This window comes from Palaemon carinicauda, chromosome 6 (assembly GCF_036898095.1).
Source record: "Palaemon carinicauda isolate YSFRI2023 chromosome 6, ASM3689809v2, whole genome shotgun sequence".
NCBI lineage: Eukaryota > Metazoa > Arthropoda > Malacostraca > Decapoda > Palaemonidae > Palaemon > Palaemon carinicauda.
The window spans coordinates 151267022-151287645 of record NC_090730.1 but is presented as its reverse complement, the minus strand read 5'-3'; the positions used below and the strand labels follow the sequence as shown (position 1 = coordinate 151287645).

The 20624-nt window shown below is 45.1% G+C and overlaps 1 protein-coding gene across 4 annotated transcripts in view; it reads right to left on the bottom strand.

The window, feature by feature from the left end:
* Positions 1-14575: 14575 nt before the first annotated feature.
* cN-IIIB (cytosolic 5'-nucleotidase IIIB) overlaps positions 14576-20624 on the bottom strand; it is a 123506-nt gene continuing 117457 nt past the window's right edge. For all 4 annotated transcript variants that reach the window (XM_068375559.1, XM_068375561.1, XM_068375560.1 and 1 more), the window contains exon 8: positions 14576-18258. In XM_068375559.1, the coding sequence (XP_068231660.1) occupies positions 18157-18258 (102 nt within the window). In that variant the 3' untranslated portion in view covers positions 14576-18156. The remainder of the gene's footprint in view (positions 18259-20624) is intronic.

Sequence of the window (20624 nt, the reverse complement as noted above, 5' to 3'; positions counted from 1 at the left end):
ATGGGATAGGAGGACTGACATCCTCTGATAAGAGGTGGATAACCCGGCTTGCTCTTTCAAAAACCAACCCCTCTGTTGACGACCTAGAAAATACAAACATGGACTTCGGTACTGACAGCTCCAACTCGGGTTCTAATATAGTAACATAGGAACCTTTGGACCTCGGTACTGACAGCTCCAACTCGGGTTCTAATATAGTAACATTGGAACCTTACTCACGTCAAATAAAGAATGATAAGAAATCACCAGAGAAGAAGAGAGAGAAAATGAGAAATGATGACAGTACAGAGAAATATGGAAAAGTAGAAATATTACCTGGTCACTATCAAGTTGTGAATTATGAGAATTTTTTTATTTTGGAATTTATAAATGCAAGACATGAACGTTTAAATGTTTTTAAAGCTAATAGGGAAATAGTTGCTGTATGTGGAGGGCAGCCAAAAATTCTTCCCCAGGGAAATGGAAGTCTCCTGATAGAGGCACTATCCCCAATACAAGGCGAAAGATTGAAAACACTCGCAACCTTGGATGGTCATAGTGTCAAATGCGTTTCGCACCCTACTTTCAACCAGAGTAGAGTTGTGATATATGCTCCAGAGTTGTTGGACATAGAGGAAAAGGAAATCGAGGATGAACTGAAAAGTCAAGGAGTAGTAAAAGTAGTCAGAATGAGAAAGAGAGTTGGAGAACAACATATTCCTCTTGCTACATTGATTATAACATTTGATCAATGCAGATTACCAAATGTTATAATAGCTGGTTGGCTATCTTTGAAGGTAAAACCATATATTCCTTCACCATTGCGATGTTATCATTGCCAAATGTATGGCCATTTAAGCCAGAAATGCTAGGGAAAACTAAATAATAAGCCAGCTGTTTGTGCCAACTGTGGAAAAAGTAGTCATGGAGTATGCATAGAAAATCCAAATTGCATACATTGTGGGGAAGCACACCCAGCAACATCTAAAAGCTGTGTTAAGTTTATTTTTGAAAAAGAAACTCGGGCCATTAGGACCATGGAAAGGGTTACTTTTAAAACGGCTCGTAAAAGAGCTCTTGAAAAGCAGATGAGACCAGGGCAGCCTTTTTCAATGGTTCTGAAGAAAAACTTGCCAAACCACACAGACAGAAATTATATCTCTACTTCTAAGATAAAGAAACAAATGAAAGTAGTTAAAGAGGTTGAAAGTCCCATCGAAAGTCTATATGCAGAAATTGTAGAAAAATCAAAACAGATACTTAAAGATCTGAAAGTTATTCAAAAGCCAACTACTCCGATTCCAAACAATAGTACAAACCTCTCTCAGGCCGTGTCCCTGCCTGATCTGATGGAGGTTCCACTTGAAACCATTTTACCTGGTGAACCTGTAGTGGGGGAAGGTGCAAAAACCTGACGGATCACAACCTTTTAATCAAAAAAGAGAGAGACCTCCATCTCTCTCGCCTCCTACCATAAGAAACATTAAAGTTGTGACTTCAAATAAATATAATATCTTGTCTGCTGATGTTTCTGATCAACTAGAAGGTAAATTGAACCAATCAGAAATTCAAGTTGAGGTCCACCATCATCCTCAACAATTAGATCAAAAGGACACAAAGAAAAAGAGGAACACAAAACCCACTATATCAAGATTCTCTCTAGAGGTACCACCAGGAAATATTGTTAGATCAAATATGGCCAATGGGGAGACTTCATCTAAGGTGTTTCCAAAAAAAATAAACCATAGTTTTTTCCTCCATTCTGCAATGGAATTTCCAGGGTTTGAGGGTGAAGTATGAACAACTTAAGCTCCTCCTATGTGAGCACTCCCCTATAACTGTATGTCTACAAGAAAGCAAGCTCGATGCTAATAATCCTTGTCCTCGAGAGTATGTTAGCTATAGGACACCATATGATCAACGAGCAGGGAGCCATGGGGGAAGTCTTATATACGTTCGTCGAGATGTTCCCCAAATATCTTTGTCTATCTATCTGTACCCCTCTGTAGCAGATTTTGTACATATTGATATAGGGAGAAAATACACAGTCTGTTCTCTTTACTTGCCTCCAAATGATAACATCTCATATGATAATATAGTAGAGGTGATTAAACAACTCCCACAACCTTTTCTCTGGTATATGTGTGTATGTAGGTAGGAGATCTTAATAGTAGACATCCTTTATGGGGTAATGTTTTGGTAATCGCAAGGGGTAATATACTGTATCATCAATTTTGGAGAATGAAGATGTCGGACTCCTTAATACAGGAGAGCCCACTCATTTTCATGTTCAGACAGGTACCTTGTCCTGCATTGACCTATCAGTTGCAAGCTCTGTCTTCTCAATTTTAATCGAAGAACATTAGATGATTGGCATACTAGTAATCATGCACCCATCTTTATCAACACCAACAATGGTCCACCTTTACTGAGATTGCCTCGATGGAATCTTGATAAGGCGGACTGGGATAGATTTCGGGAGTTAAGTGAAATTGAAGGAAATGCAGAACAGTTTGAAAGTGATGCCATAAACTTACTTAATGGAACTCTTCACACAGCAGGAGTCAATTCCATTCCCAAAACAACAAGGATATTCAGACGATGACCAGTCCCGTGGTGGTCATCAGAACTAACTGCCCTGCACAGAGCCACAAGAAAGTCTTTAATTCGATTGCGCATGCGCCGTACTGAGAAGAATTCAATCATATACAAGAAATGTAGAGCACAGTTCCGTCGTGCCATGAAAGAAGCTAGGTGCCAGTCTTGGTTGTCATTTGTTTCCTCCATTAATAGTAGAATACCAACATCATCTGTGTGGAGGAGAGTAAAAAAGATAGCAGGCAAATTCACCCCAAACCCACCACCAGTGTTAAAGGTAAATGGCCAGTATATGACTGGAGCAACCGAAGTTAGCAATGCCCTGGCTGACCATTTTTCATATGTATCGTGCAAGTGTGAGGCAGCTCCTGGTCACCAGTATAGGAGCATTGAAGAAAAGAAAGTTTTAGACTTCGTAACAAGAAGGCAAGAGTCGTACAATTCTCCTTTTACTGAAAGAGAATTTGATTCTGCTCTTGCTACGTATAACGATACAGCCCCTGGACCCGATGGAATTCCATATGCAATGATTAAACAGGTACCTTTTAATACAAAGTTATTTATTTTAAGCATTTTTAATAGAATATGGCATGATCATAGTTATCCAAGTGTTTGGGAACTAGCCATTATTTTAGCCTTTTTAAAACCTGGTAAGGACAAGTATTTAGCAGCAAATTATAGGCCAATTGCATTAACATCTTGTTTGTGCAATATCATGTAGCTTCATAATGCTGAATCCCCTACTGCTGCTACCTCTGCAGTCATCCAAGGCACCAGAAGAAGCAGCAGGGCCTACCGGAACTGCGTCACAATCGCTTGCCATTCATTCCTATTTCTAGCACGCTCTCTTGCCTCTCTCACATCTATCCTCCTATCACCCAGAGCTTCCTTCACTCCATCCATCCACCCAAACCTTGGCTTTCCTCTTGTACTTCTCCCATCAACTTTTGCATTCATCATCTTCTTTAGCAGACAGCCATTTTCCATTCTCTCAACATGGCCAAACCACCTCAACACATTCATATCCACTCTAGCTGATAACTCATTTTTTACACCCGTTCTCACCCTCACTAGTTCGTTCCTAACCCTATCTACTCGAGATACACCAGCCATGCTCCTTAGACACTTCATCTCAAACACATTCCATTTCTGTCTCTCCATCACTTTTCATTCCCCACAACTCCGATCCATACATCACAGTTGGTACAATCACTTTCTCATACAGAACTCTCTTTACATTCATGCCCAACCCTCTATTTTTTACTACTCCCTTAACTGCCCCCAACGCTTTGCATCCTTCATTCCTTCTCTGATGTACGTCTGCTTCCACTCCACCATTTGCTACAACAACAGACCCCCAAGTACTTAAACTGATCCACCTCCTCAAGTAACTCTCTATTCAACATGACATTCAACCTCGCACCACCTTCCATTCTCGTACATCTCATAACCTTACTCTTACCCACATTAACTCTCAACTTCCTTCTCTCACACACCCTTCCAAATTCTGTCACTAATCGGCCAAGCTTCTCTTCCTCGTCTGCAACCACTCCATCAACATACAAGTTGAACAACCACGGCGACATCACACATCCCTGTCTCAGCCCCACTCTCACCGTAAACCAATCGCTCACTTCACATCCTATCCTATCACATGCTTTACTACCTTTGTAGAAACTTTTCACTGTTTTCAACAACCTTTCACCAACTCCATATAACTGTATCACATTCCACGTTGCTTCCCTATCAACTCTATCTACGCTTTCTCCAGATCCATTAACGCAACATACACCTCCTTACCTTTTGCTAAATATTTCTCGCATATCTGCCCAACTGTGAAAATCTGATTCATACAACCCCTACCTCTTCTAAAACCACCCTGTACTTCTAAGATCACATTCTCTGTTTTATCCTTAATCCTATTAATCAGTACTAATAGGAAACCTCATTCCAAGCTTTGTCGATCATCTTCAGGCATTGAACGATGTCAAAATGCCCCTTCCAAAATTCACGGAGGCTGAGTTGAGTGCTTTCGGTCACTTTGAAGCATCTTTTGAACAGATACTTCGTGTAAAGCTTTTTAAAGTTGGCAATCACTTGCTGGTCCATAGGCTGGAGGAGAGGGGTGGTGTTCGGTGGCAGATAGAGAACCTTGATGAAGGAGAAGTCAGTATGAATGATGTCCTCGAGGCCAGGAGGGTGAGCAGGGGCATTGTCCAGTACCAGGAGACATTTGAGAGGAAGATTGTTCTCTTCTAAAAAGTTCTTGACAGCAGGACCGAAGCAGACGTTTACCCACTCAATAAATATGGTCCTCGTGACTCAGGCCTTGGCATTAGACTTCCAAAATACTGAGAGCCTCTCCTTCGTGATATTTTGTGCCTTGAAGGCACGAGGATTCTCTGCGTGGTATACCAGTAGGGGCTTAATTTTTAAGTCCCCACTGGCATTTGCACAAAATGCGAGGATAGGTCTGTCCTTCATCGGTTTATGGCCAGGAAGTTTCCTTTCTTCAGCTGTGATATATGTACGGCGGGGCATTTTCTTTCAGAAAAGGCCAGTTTCATCACAGTTAAACACTTGCTGAGGAATGTAGCCTTCTCTGGTAATTAAAGTTAGTCCATATCTTTAGTCCTTGGCAACTTTAATGGGGGGGGGGGTCCCTTTGGAAGTTTTATAAATTTATCATGTTATTCAGGGCCAAATATTGAGACATTTACTGTACTGTAATTAATTTCATGAATGTTCAGATGTTTCAAATTTGATTTTAATGTTAAAGCATTCTGTATTAAGACTTGGTGGGATTAAGGTTTTATTGAATAAATACACTTTCCTTAATGAGGGATAATCACCTGAGAGAAACTCCCAAGTCTTCCTTTATCAATTGAGGAATCGTACTGAACTTACATTTGTTCCGTAACCGAAATACAAACCACGCTATTTACATTGGGTTTACTTTTCGGCATAGCTGAAATGACGAGCCAATAGTTTTTAACGAGGGTTAACTACCCCCGCGCTAGTTAGCGGGGGAGGGGTAGCTTGCTACCCCTCCCCCCCCCACACACACCGGTGATTTGCTTCACTTCACTTTTGGCTCCGGCGATGAACAGACGTGTCTGTCCATCGTCCTCGTTGACAGTCTTAATCTTTTTTTGCTTTTTCTTCCAGTTTGTGTGTGTGCGTTTGAAGTTGGCCTCACCCTTAGTTGTTCACCATGCGCAAGTGCCCTGGTATTGCCGGTCGCCCTTGCGGTACATTCATGTCTGCGGTGGACACAGATCCTCACACCCTTTGCCCGCAGTGTCGAGGCCGACGGTGTGACAGAGAGAATACTTGTAGTGAGTGCAGGGAGTGGTCTGCCTCCCAGTGGGAGAGGTTTGGCCGCCGGCGTAAGAAGAAGTCCAAGAGAGACCGTTCTCCTTCTGGGGTTGCCTTGAAGGAGGAAGGCTCTCGGGACTCTTCTTTCGCCGCCCAAACCTCCTCCGAAGCTCCCCCTCGTTCGGCTCCTAAGGAGAGACCGCCGAGTGGGAGCGCAGGCCCTAGTTCTGTTTCCCGACCTTTGGTTGAGGGAGAGGGCGTCACCTCCCATAGCGGGGCGGCTCCCCCTCCCCCTCCGGGGGAGGTTGTTGCTAATGACTCCTTGTCTCATGATGATCTTTTTCAGATTTGGGCTTCCTTGGGGCTTAAGGGCCTGCCCTCCAGGGAAGCCCTGTTTGACCTTGTCCAGTTGGGGGCCGCTGTTAAGCAGTCGCCGGTGATAGCAAAGGCAGATCCTCTGTCTATCGTCAACGTCGTGGTGGCAGAGGCTTCCGACGGGTCGGGTCAATCCTCTGCGGTTCCTGTTGTGGAGGATGGTGCTGAAGGCTCTCCTCCCCCTTCCGTACATCCTTCGAAGGGGGAAGGGAGTCCCGCGGGCTCTTCTGCTGCCAAGCCTCTCGGGGGAGTGCCTTGACTGAGACTCCCCTTCGGAGGACTGATGGTCCTGATGATCTACCTCGTGGCCGCGTTCGCCGTAAGGCTCACCGTCCGCTGCGCAGCAAGGGCCTCCCGTCTCCCTATAAGGGTGCTAAGAGGTGCCTTTTTGAATCTTCTCCTCCTTCCTCCGAGGGGGACTCTCCTCGCCGCAAGCAGCCTGCAGCTCCAGCTTCCTTAGACCTCTCTGGGGATCGGTCTCCTACGCCTTCCAGACCTTCAGTTTCTGGTGCAGACGTCCAGCAGCCTGACCTCGTCAGCTGACGGGCAATGGTCCCTTCGGGGCAAAGGGTTGCTTCCCACGGTGTGGGTTCTTCCCTTGCGCGTCAGGGTTCCCCTGCGCGCCCTCCTGCAGTGTTAGCACACAGGCGCTCCCCTGATCGCCAGCGTTCTCCCGTTCGCCAGCGCTCTCCTGATGATCGTCGCCCCTCTTCTCGCCAGCGCTCTTCTGAGGACATCGGTCATCCTGTTGTTCCTGTTGAGCGCCCAGTGCGCCATCGTTCCCCTGAGCACCCTAGATCTCCTGCCCGTCAGAGCGCACCTGCGCTCCCAGTTCCTGACTCGCGCCCTGTGCGCCCACGCTCGCCTGCGCTACCTAGAACTTCGGTTCAGGTTGTGACCAAGGACTCTTCTCCTTGCCCTCGCGATCCTGCTCGTCAGCCTGTTCCAGCGCAGCAACGCTCGCGGTCTCCTGCGCATACTTCCAAAGTGCCTGTACGCCCACGCGCCTCCTGTTCCTGAGCCCGTTCGTGAGCGTTCGCCTCTGCGCACCACGCCGGCAGCGCCCTCACAGGATTCCACGCGTCGCCCTCCACAGGATTCCACGCGTCGCCCTCCACAGGATTCCACGCGTCGCCCTCCTGCTCGCCAGCGATCACAGACGCATCAACATTCGCTTGCTCATCAGCGATCTCCTGCGCGTCAACGGTCCCCAGCGCGTCAGCGATCACCTGAACATCGGCGATCTCCAGACCGCCCGCGTGACCTATCGCCTGCGCGCAAGTGCTCTCCGACGCGCCATCGCCCAGAGGATCTGGAGAGACATGGGTCGCCTTCTGTCAGCTCGCCTACGCGGTCTACGCGCTATCGCTCGCCAACCCGCCATCGCTCGCCTACGCGCTAGCGTTCACCAACGCGCCACCGATCGCCTGCTCGCCATCGCTCTCCCATGCGCTACAGGTCTCCTGGTCAACATCGTCAGCGGTCATCGGAGCGATCTCATTCGCCCACGCGCCAACGCATTCCCTCGCCAACGTGCTCACTCGCCAGCTCGCCCTCGCGACCACTCGCCTGCGCGCACTCGTTTGTCTCCGCACGATTACGAGCCCGCGCCTCAACATCCTCGCAATTCCGTTGTTTCGCCTACGCGCGAGCGTCAGCACGACCCCCGTTCGCGTCGGGTTTCGCAGCCCGCGACAGCAGCAGGGACGCGTGTCGCCAGACCGCAATCAGGATCGCCTCCGCCTAAGCGCAGGTCTCTTGTTCAGGATAGGGAAGACCCATCAGAGGTGTCAGTACAACTTTCTTCCCCCTTTTCTTTACAGGCAGGTCCAGTGGTGTCCACTCCGAATGATCGCCCTATATCCCTTCCCTCCAGCGGGAATTTCGGACTCTGTGTCCGTGTCTCGGCAGTCTTGGTTTGGTCCTCTGATGCGGGCGTTAGCGAAGGCTATGAAGCCGGCACTCGCCGATTAAGGGCACAAGCCAGCGGCTGCCTCGCCCCTGCTGAAGAGAAGGAGAGGAGTGGACTTCGTGGTGACTTCTCCCAGGGAGAAGTTGGTTCCTAAGAGGTCCGTCAGGAAGGCTCCATCCCCTTCGCAGGCGTTTTCCCCTTCTCCCGAGGACGAGGCTTTTCCGTCTTCGGGAGATTCCAGTGAGGCAGTGATCTCCCCCTCGGCTCCAAGGGGGGAGTCATCTCCTCGTGGAGGGGAATCGTCTCGCGCGGAGGGCGCCTTCCAGACCTCTTTGTTGGGGTCGTGTATCCCGCCCAGAAGGGAACCCAAGGACTCCAAGACAATCCCGAAGTCCTCTTCTAGGATTCGTCAGGAACCAGCTGCACCCCGGGAGAACGTCCACGCATCTCCCCAGGAAGAGATTCCGGGGACGGGAGACTTGGCTGCCAGTCCGCAGGGAGGAGACCAGCAGGAATCTGAGCATGCCTTCTGGCAGGTCCTGAGCCTGATGAGGCAACTCAACGGGTTCATGGACCCCGTGATCTCCCCCCGAGAAGGCAAGGACACTGTCCTGGACCAGGTGTACGGTACTCAGAAGCCCCCCAAGGCCAGCGCGGCTCTGCCCTGGTCCCAGGGGTTGAAGAGTGCCAGAGCCAGGGCCAATGCTCAACTCGCAGCTCTCGCTTCCTCCAGTCGTTCCTCTGCCGGGAACAAACTCCTCCCACCTCCTTGTCTCCAGCAGAGGAGGTATTTTGAGATCTTGGGGGAGTCTAGCCTCGCTCTTCCCCTCCATCATTCAGTAGAAGAGCTTGCTAGGGGAGTTCCTCTCGAGAAGCGATCCGCCCGGCAGGTGACATTCTCGGCGTCGGAGATCCTGAGCCATGAGAAGGTCGCGAAGTGCGCCATGCAGGCCACTTCGTGGCTGGATATATGGCTAGGGTCTCTGGGCATCCTATTGTGTTCCGAGGATTTATCCAAGGAGGCCAATAGGAAGGGCCTGGAGACCTTCCTCCTCTCGGGAACCCGTTCCATCGAGTTCCTGGCACATCAGGTTACCACCCTGTGGGCCAACTCGGTGTTGAAGCGGCGTGATGCGGTGACTGAGAAGTTCCACCCGAAGGTCCCCGCCGTGGATGTCTGTAGGCTCAGGCATGCTTCCCTCCTTGGGGAGAATCTGTTAGAGCCTCAGGATATGGAATGCACAGCTGAGAGGTGGAGGAAGTCTAACCAGGACTCCCTCCTCCAAAGGGCCCTTACATCTCGGCCCCATAAACCTCCAGCTCCGCAGCAACAGCAGCCTCGCAAGACACCAAAGCAGCCACTGGCAGCTAAGAATGTGGTGTCTAAGCCCCAGCCCTTTCCTGCCAGGGAGAAGAGGGGCGGTAAGTCCTCCAGGGGAGGCAAGACTCATAGAGGGGGCGGCCGCGGCCGCAAACGCTAGGAGTGGCAGTCCCCCCGCGTGTCCACCTGTGGGGGGATACCTTCGAAGTTGCGTGCACAGGTGGCAGATGCTTGGACGATCTCCGTGATCGGCCAAGGCTATCGTGTCCCGTTCACAACATCTCAACCTCCCCTGACAGCGAATCCAGTGTCGTTGAGCTCCTATGCCATGGGATCAGTAAAGGGGCTAGCCCTTCGGGCAGAAGTCGAGACCATGCTCAAGAAGGATGCTCTCCAGGAGGTCGTCGACGGCTCCCCAGGCTTCTTCAGTCGACTCTTTCTTGTAAAGAAGGCGTCTGGAGGCTGGAGACTTGTCATCGACCTCTCGGCTCTGAACAAGTTTGTCAAGCAAACTCGGTTCAGCATGGAGACAGCGGACACGGTCAGACTTGCGGCGAGACCTCTAGACTTCATGTGCACACTGGATCTAAAGGACGCGTATTTCCAGATCCCAATCCATCCGTCTTCCAGGAAGTACTTGAGATTCAGCCTAGACGGCAAGACCTACCACTTCAAGGTGCTGTGCTTCGGTCTCTCCTCATCACCTCAGATGTTCACCAGAGTGTTCACCCTGATTTCATCTTGAGCGCACAGGAACGGCATCCGTCTCCTTCGTTATCTGGACGACTGGCTGATCCTAGCAGACTCGGAGTCGACCCTTCTTCGACACCGAGACAGGCTTCTGAGTCTTTGCCAGGATAGGGTATCGTTGTAAATCTCGAGAAGTCCTCTCTGCAGCCGTCCCAACGACTGGTTTATCTAGGCTTGTTGTTAGACACCAATCTCCACAAAGCCTTTCCATCAGACGACAGGATAGCAAGGCTGAGGAGGGTGGCGGAACCCTTCCTCAGGCGAGAAGAGCTTCCCGCCCAATCGTGGTTGTGTCTCTTAGGTCACCTGTCCTCCCTGGCTCGTCTGGTTCCAAACGGCCGCCTCAGGATGAGATCCCTGCAGTGGCGGCTCAAGTCCCGGTGGAATCAAGGATCCGATTCCCCGGACGTACAGGTCCCGATAGGACCTTTGGAACAGGCGGACCTGCGGTGGTGGCTGGTCGCCGAGAACCTGCGGAAGGGAGTGGATCTTCTCGTCCTCCCCCCGGAATTGACACTGTTTTCGGACGCGTCAAAAGGAGGGGGGGGGGGGGGGGCGCACGTTCTGAACCAGAGGACCTCAGGCCTTTGGTCAGAATCAGAAAAGTACCTGCACATCAACCTGCTAGAAATGAAGGCCGTATTTCTGGCTCTTCAACAGTTCCAACGGACCCTGGCGGGTCACTCCGTGGTGGTGATGAGCGACAACACCACGGTAGTGGCTTATATCAACAAGCAGGGTGGTACTTTTTCGCAGCAGCTATCCCATCTTGCAATAAAGATTCTGAGGTGGACCGAAGTCCACTCGATAACACTATCAGCTCGCTTCATTCCTGGCAAGAGGAATGTGCTCGCCGACAGTCTGAGCAGGGCTTCGCAGATAGTGAGTACCGAGTGGTCTTTGGATCCTCAGATAGCCAACAAAGTCCTGACTTTGTTGGGTTCCCTGGCGGTGGATCTGTTCGAGACAGCGTTGAATTTCAAGCTGCCTCTGTACTGCTCCCCAGTCCCGGACCCCAAGGCAATCTGGCAAGATGCTTTCCAACAACGGTGGGACAACATCGACGTGTACGCCTTCCCACCGTTCTGTCTGATGAGAAGGGTGCTCAACAGGACCAGACTATCGGTCAACTGTTCGATGACTCTGATAGCTCCGCTATGGCATCACGCGGAATGGTTCCCGGACCTTCTGCAGCTCCTGACGGAGCTCCCGAGAGAACTACCCCCACGACACGAGCTACTCAGACAACCACACTCCAACATCCCTCACAAGGCCGTGGCCTCGCTTCGGCTTCACGCCTGGAGACTGTCCAGCGTCTCCTCGCGGAGAGAGGCTTTTCGCAACAGGTTGCGGAGAGAATGTCTCGGCACCTGCGGAAGTCCTCTGAAGGAGTCTACCAGGCGAAGTGGAGAGTCTTCTGTGGTTGGTATCGTGGGAGGGGTATCTCTCCACTCGATGCCACTATTCCAGCAATAGCGGAGTTCCTCGTGTATCTGCGGGAGTTCTTTCTGTCTCAGCAGTGAAAGGCTATCGCTCAGCCTTAAGCTTGGCTTTTAGGCTGAAAGGCGTGGACATTTCTTCCTCGCTGGAACTCTCTCTACTCATACGTAGCTATGAGCTTACCTGCCCTCAGTCGGAAGTGAGACCTCCTCCTTGGAACGTGGTTCGGGTTCTCAGGGCTCTTAAGAGACCTCCCTTCGAACCATTACGCCAGGCCTCTGATCGCCACCTGTCTTGGAAGACGGCTTTCCTGCTCGCTTTTGCTTCGGCCAAGCGAGTTAGTGAACTTCATGGTCTCTCGTACGACATCGCCCATTCAAGGGGATGGGGGGAGGTAACGTTCAGGTTCGTCCCTGAGTTTGTTGCCAAGACTCAGAATCCTGGAGTGCCGGATCCACGATTCGACTCTTTCAGGATCGCGAGTCTCCGTTCTGTAACAAGTGACCCAGACCAGCTGCTACTATGTCCAGTGAGGAGTCTGAGGTATTACTTGAAGAGAACAGCTGCAGTTCGTCCTCAAGTGCGAGCATTGTTTGTTAGCACAAGCAGGACGAAGAGGAGGGTCACCAAGAATACCATCTCGGCTTGGATTCGAAGGGTTATCTATCACGCCTTGAATCCAGACCCTCCTCCGTCACGTCGCTCTAGGGCACATGACGTCAGGGGCGTTGCTACGTCCCTGGCCTTCAAGAGAAATTTCTCTGTGACGCAGGTGCTTCAAGCTGGGGTCTGGAAGCGTCAAACAACCTTCACAGCCCACTACCTGCAAGACGTGACCCACAGGAGCCTCGATACGTTTTCTATCGGCCCTGTGGTGGCTGCACAACAGCTGGTCTAACCTCAGGCTCCTTTATGGACAAGTTGCAGTAGGTTGAGGGCGTTGTTACCCGGTTTTAGTCTGCGTGAATGAAAGAGTTTGTCTGACCCTTATTTCTTTCTTCATTCTTCCCTCTCTTGGGGAAGCAGCATCCTGGTCTTCGCATAGCTGACCTCGACCTCTGCAGGTAACCCCTGCTTCTTTGTGCTCCTAGTATTAAGCTTAATACTGTCGCGTCCCCCATACCCTGACGAGGTGGTATTGGGAACGTCCTATCCTGGATTCCTATCTAAAGGTCTCAAGGTCAACTTCATAGGACAAGTCATGCTCTTTCCTCCACACACAACTTATGTAGGCCACTCGTTCCTAGCGAAGCAAGGAACTTGTGAGGTGCAGGGGCTCCTTTTCTCAAGTGCTACTCATTGGGAGGCGGAGCCCTCGGGCAAAGCCAAAGTCAGTAAGGCTAGGGACTTTCCACCCTTCCTAAGGGGTAAGTCACCCAATGTAAATAGCGTGGTTTGTATTTCGGTTACGGAACAAATGACAAATTCAGAGATAATTTGTATTTTTCCTAACCATACAAACCTTAGCTGTTTACACATATTTGCCCGCCAGCCCTGACCCCCAAGTCAAGTCCTACCTCTAAGTGAATTGAAGCAAATCACCGGTGTGTGGGGGGGAGGGGTAGCAAGCTACCCCTTCCCCTACCCCCCGCTAACTAGCGCGGGGGTAGTTAACCCTCGTTAAAAACTATTGGCTCGTCATTTCAGCTACGCCGAAAAGTTAACCCAATGTAAATAGCTAAGGTTTGTATGGTTAGGAAAAATACAAATTATCTCCGAATTTGTCATATTGGAGCACAATGCATTTTTAGAGGAATGAAATGAAAGTTTTGTAATTCTGGAAATTCTTTTTAATATTTTTTATTGTTCACTTTGAGTGTTGTTTTGGTGTAATTTTTTTTTTAGGTAGAGAAGTAAACCACTTTAGTTTCAATCCTTTTACATTCATATCATCTTTAACAATTCCTATACAATACTACACATTTGCTATTCAATTTCTAAGTTATTGTGTACTTATGATGAATGCCTTGTACCCCATGTTAGATATAGATCATATAAAAGAAAAATATGCTAGCATAAAATTTTTTACCTGTAAATTACCCAAATGATTACATCCAAACAAACTTTTTAATCTTAAGATACTTCATCCATTGTTAAACTGCTCTACAGCCGCATCAACTACATATGACGGCTTTTGCTTTACCTTGCCTGACCTGCTAAACGTTCAACTTTTATTCCCATAATTAATGGTATTGTAGATTATTGACCATAGCTTGTCATAGGCAATTGGGTTACAGACAAATACAAAAAAACCGAAGTAAGTGCAACAAAGTAAAATAAATGAGAATGTCCCCACTTATAATGATACACAACTGGTGGTACAATTTTACAAATACTCTGGTGGCAGTTTCATCCCCTGCTGAGGCTGAATGTGAGGTGGAGAAAATGATTAAGGCTTCACTTACTAATAGGTAGCCTAAGGACCGTGGTTTGCTAGAACCACCAAAATTAAATTAAAAAAAAGCAGCGTGTATCTCAAGTGTCCAATATAGTGCAGACATGAACCCTATTTTGATATCCTATGCTTAAGGAACATTTTAATAATTCCAGTTTGTAGAAAATTTTAGACCTCGCCTGGAAAGGGCAGGTTCTTGCACAAGCATAGAAATCATGCTCACCAAATGCCAATTACACTGGCTTGGTCACAGTCCATATTCCTGAAAAATGGCTCCCAAAACGAATTTTATATGGACAAATGAAGGTCACCAAAGTCCTGGCAGCCCCAAAGGGATAATGAAACTATGCCAAATCCATCTTCAAGAGAATGTATGATTCTGCCAACTAACCTTGAAATTCCTTCTAGCAACCATTTGGTCTGGTTGTGTTAACAAAGGGGTCACTGCTCTGGAAAACTGTTGTACAGCACATTCCACCTTGAAAAGCCAGCAGCTGTGCTAACATTTTAGCCTTCCATTATACCTGTTCTGGCATTTTTCCATCTTGCTGTGTAACCTCTTTCAACTTAACTCTTTAATACAACTGCAGAACCTTACTGTGCACGTGCATAAAGCCAGGCCTAAGATCTTTCCTGCTGAGGCTATGCCTTCAATGGCTGAGAGAGGGTCTCAGTCTTTAAAATATAGCCTCAATTAAGCACTACACAAGAAAGAACTCATTGATCCCCTTGAGGTCTTCATCCAAATCTTCTGCAAAGCATACTTGGGAATGAATAAAACTTTGCTGGGAACTCCTGGCAGTTTAACTTCTTCAAAAGTCCGAGTAACCAGTGGCATAAAAAGTATAGCCCGGACTTGCCAAGTTAGTTTGTTAATGGTCTGCTCTTCTTAGGAGGCCTTTCTTCCGAGCTGTGCCTCTAGATGCTGCTACTCCTATTACTGTAATGGTCTAAATTTTTTCAGTCAAGGATCAAACATACCCTGGTTGTTCAGAGTAGTAGCTTTACATCTCTACACCATGATACAGAAAACTGCTCTCAATGGGATGCATAGCCATATATATATATATATTGGTGGTTAAGAGGAAGACACTTTTCCAGTCTTTCTTAAAAATATCCGTGACAATTTTTTTTAGATGGCTATATTATTATTATTACTTTGCTAAGTTACAACAGTAGTTGGAAAAGAAAAATGCCAACCCAATGAGTCCGGCTCAACAAACAGAACTGGTCAGGATGCTATAAGTGAAAGGGTTCCAATAGGGTAAAATAGCCCAATGAGAAAAAAGACAAACCACATGAGAAGTAATGAATATAGAATTTAAGATGCCGCCTAAGGCTGGGCTTCTGCTGTTGATATATGCCTTGAGAACTTGTCGAGTAGGGGAAACCTCTGTAGAAAGAACATGCACAGACAAAAGCTTCCAGTAGGGATGAGTTGCCTTTGGGAAGAAGCCACCAAGGAGACATTTGGCAATCTCATCTTGTACAGTGTTGACCAGAGGTGTTTTTATACACTACTGTTTCTCTTATTTCAAGATGGTGGTACCTGCTGTTTGGAAGTTCTTGACAGAATCCAAGTAAGAGAGAATCCAAGGAAGCAGATGCACTGACCTAATTGCCAGGAAAGCTTCACTTCGAGTATGCAAAGAAGGGAAATTTTGCTGTGGGGTGAAATGCAGATCATGTATAGCTGAGGCTCTGTAGTCAGGGAAGCATTGTGAGGAAATATTGCTGCAGCAAAGTCTTCATCTCGCTAAAAAACTCTAACCTGTTAAGCGCCACCCACGTAATAATATGTTCACCACAATTTACTCTGTACAGTCTTCAACAGGATATTACGTTCATGGCTAAACACCTGTTTCAAGTCGTCAGTCCCGTAATAATACCTTTACTCGTATAGTAAGTATAGAAACACCAATTGGGAACACTCAGCATATGTAAGCTGTAAATGGAAACATTTGCTGTCTGGTAACTTTTTTCTGAATGTTGCTCGACGTTAGAAAACTGGTTTCCTTTCAGTGAGCTTCGAGTGTTTGTGCAGAGAAGGTGATTTGTTTTGTTTCACAATGAGCAGCCTAAAGAGGAGGCGCATTGCTTTAGATGAAATAAAAGGTAAGTCTGATAATAACAAAAGAATAATAATGTATAGATGTATAATATTTTTCATTCAGTATTATGTAGCCTTCTGGAATAAAATAGTATTAATTGTTATTCCATCATTTAATCAATATTCCTACATTTAACTAAAAATACGAATTATAAGCATTGAAATTAATATCAACTTGAAAAACTATCATTAGTGAAATGACTGCTAACTGCAAAAAAAGCATGATGATATGTTAGCAACGAGGTGGTCACGGGGGATGCTTAACAGGTTAAAGGGTAGTGTTCCTTGCTACATGGAGCTGGAAGGGACTGTGACAATCCCATTTAGCAGTCAAGAGAAAACCTCTGAAAGCACTTTGGATGTTTGCATTCCATATTATATTTCAGTCTTGGTACTACATTCCAATGCATTACTACCAACTTGTACTTTTCTTGTTTAACAGCATGAATGGCACAAGAGGTGGAAGTTTTTGTCCAGGGAGGGCAATAAAGAACAAGAAGACTTGCCCAATAGTCCCTCAAAGTTGCATAATGTACAAAGCAGGTCACTATACCCCCAGAACTGCTCATTCCACGATATACTTACAAAGAGAGTGAAAAGAACAAAGAAAAAGCTTGGACATCAATTATAAAGTCAAAACAATAACCCAATATTGAAACTTATGTAAAAGTGAGTGGGAAAATGTACAATGCTATTAAGAATTGGTGGAAAACTCAAATCACATATTACCTCTGTTCGGTGTTACTAGCAACTAAAATTATGAGAAAAGAAAACTCATCAATTGGTTCATTACAATTGTACAATGGAGTTTTTGCACACACAAGGGAGGGCTAAAATAAATTTTGTGGAATTGGACTGGAGCAAATTATGTAATGTGGATAATATGGTTGCTGGAATGGATGTGTGCACAACAAAATGAGGGTTGAAGCAGGTCTTGGCAGATAAACTGAGGCCATTCATTTCACATATCATTGGTGTCATTGTAGACCTGTTTCAAGAGGGATATAGAATCTCATGGTTAAAAGGCAAAACAATCGACGATTTTTAACTAAACAATATAACGTGTCAATAAACAAAATTATAATATAAAATAACTAAGGAAACCTGGACTTCAAAGTTTAAAAAAAAAAAAGAAAAAAAAATTAATGGTATGGATTCTTTATGCAATAGTGCAGTGGCGTATATTGCTGTGCTAGGAGGTCAAATTTTGTGAAGGCTTCAAAAGCAAATCACTGGTTGAAAGTGACAATTTCAAGTTAACCTAGCATAAAATAACGTAAACTGTCACGTAAAATTCTTTCGTACAAAACAACACAACTGTATTATTTTGAGATTCAAGAATCTCTTTTACCAATACAGTACAGTATATAGAATAAAGTCTTACAAAATATTTGTTCAACATCAGTTACTGATTAATCTAAAATAATGTTAATTTATAGTGCATTGGAATATGCATACATAATTTATGTCTGCATTGTACAGTTACAACTTACTAAAATTTTACTGAACATGAAAAAATATAATTTCTACTCTTACAATTTACATTCACACGTAACACTATAGGGATGATTTAAAAATCCTATTACAAAATACTCAAAAGTAAATAAAACCGTAAATACCATAAATAAAAGACATGTTTATAATCTTTAAAGGCTCTATTCTACTATACTAATGATAAGTTTTTAATAACTATTACTGTATGATACGATTAGTATATTTTTATAAAAATAAAGCCACAAGTTTCTATATTAAACTCAAACCTCTACTAGTGTATACTGTATTTGTTTTTGATACAATACCCTGACTTGTGTGAAACTATATTGTTTCTCTAATATTTAAACAGTAGGAAACTTTACGGTAATCATAAACGTATCTTTTAATTCAATACCATACAAAATATCTAACGCACATTTGCAACAACCTATTTCATTACAGGAATAATTTCTTATAGCCTAAAACTATGTCATAACATTTACTATGCTGTTCACTATATCCATGGTTTGGTCATCAATAAGTACAATGTCAAAAGCATTCATGTACGTGTCAAGCCTTTCTTCAACCTGAAATGAGAAATATTATATTTAAAGATAGTTCATTTGACCTGGTCTATATACATAACATAACTAGATTTTCATAAGCTAATTTATACTTATGCTGTAGTCATGTTGTTTCAAGTAACTAAACTATAAATAAATAAAAAATATTCTGTCAATCTCAAATACAGTAGATAAAACTTGCCACTTGACCCACTAGGTTTGCTCACTTGTCTACATCCTTCCCATCCCTCGTACATAAATGAGGATAACATTAATACAACATATTTTATGAACTAGCATGATAATACACAACTATTTATCCCATTAATCAAATTAAAAAGTTTAAGAAAATACTAGCCTACATTTATGCAGCAAACTTGTACCTGTAATGACTTAAGGCTAGAGCAAACAGTAATGTGCTTCTTACAAGGTGTAATGAAAAAAAATTAATGCTGCAGCATATGATAGGAGTGCATTATAGAGGTCCAAGGTAACTACAGTATATTCATAGACATTATTATCTAAACATAAATCCTATTTTTCCAATGGGTATGTAGAGATTCAAGTGTCAAAAGTTTTATTTTGTGGGTAAGATGCGTTACAAGTGTCAAAAGTTTACCAACTCTGTTGATCAGTCTCAAATTTGTAAGCTTGACAAATTCAAGATGATTGCTGATTTTTTTAACAATTTGTGATATATGTTTTACAGCACTACATTTTGTTATGGTCCCTCATATATGGAATGTTAGTATCAACAAAGAATTGTGAAATTTCAGACGGGCCAAGCAAACTTTCCTACGTTATTTCTACCCAAGTATTTACTTCACAAGTGAAAATAGTGAGTTTTATATCGGTTAAGACCTCTTTTTAGAATACAAATCTTTTCCTCATGAAATTATATAAAATATTGGTGTCACACCATAGGGAATCTTGAAATAAATATTTTTACATGGAATTCTTGAAGAAAAACTAAATAAATGGGTGCCCAGGTCAGAAAGGGGCTGCATATGGAGACTGAATACACTTGCGTAAATGTATAAAAAGGATTTTTTAGCATCAAAACAAACTATTTAATTAAAATGTTATTTTGATAATAAAATAAATTTTTGAATATACTTACCCGGTGATTATAATAGCTGCAACTCTGTTGCTCGACAGAAAACTCTACGGAAAAAATTCGCCAGCGATCGCTACACAGGTAGGGGGTGTACTTCAACAGCGCCATCTGTCGTCCAGATACCCAATACTCATTGTAAACAAAGAACTCAATTTTCTCCTCGGTCCACTGCGTCTCTATTGGGGAGGAAGGGAGGGTCCTTTAATTTATAATCACCGGGTAAGTATATTCAAAAATTTATTTTATTATCAAAATAACATTTTTCAATATTTAACTTAGCCGGTGATTATAATAGCTGATTCACACCCAGGGGGGTGGGTAGAGACCAGCAATAAATGTTTACATCATTATGAGCTAAGAATTTTTTTATTTCATTTTAGAAGTTATCAAAATAACAAAAACAAAATAAATAGGTACCTGGTAAGGAAGTCGACTTGAACAATGACTCTGCCTTTTTAAGTACGTCTTCCTTACGGAGCCTCGCGATCCTCTTAGGATGCTGAGCGACCCCTAGGATCTGAAGTATGAAGGGTTGCAACCCATACAACAGGACCTCATCAAAACCTCTAATCTAGGCGCTTCTCAAGAAAAGAATTTGACCACCCGCCAAATCAACCAGGATGCGAAAGGCTTCTTAGCCTTCCGGACAACCCAAAAAACAACAATAAAAACATTTCAAGAGAAAGATTAAAAAGGTTATGGAATTAGGGAATTGTAGTGGTTGAGCCCTCACCCACTACTGCACTCGCTGCTACGAATGGTCCCAGAGTGTAACAGTCCTCGTAAAGAGACTGGACATCCTTAAGATAAAAAGACGCGAACACTGACTTGCTTCTCCAATAGGTTGCGTCCATTATACTTCGCAGAGATCTATTTTGTTTAAAGGCCACTGAAGTTGCGACAGCTCTAACTTCATGTGTCCTTACCTTCAGCAAAGCTTGGTCTTCCTCACTCAGATGTGAATGAGCTTCTCGTATTAACAGTCTGATAAAATAGGATAAAGCATTCTTTGACATAGGCAAAGATGGTTTCTTAACTGAACACCATAAAGCTTCTGACTGTCCTCGTAAAGGTTTAGTTCGTCTTAAATAGAACTTAAGAGCTCTCACAGGGCATAAGACTCTTTCTAGTTCATTTCCAACCACATTCGATAGGCTTGGAATATCGAACGATTTCGGCCAAGGACGAGAAGGTAGCTCGTTTTTGGCTAGAAAACCAAGTTGTAGAGAACATGTAGCCGTTTCAGATGAAAATCCGATGTTCCTGCTGAAGG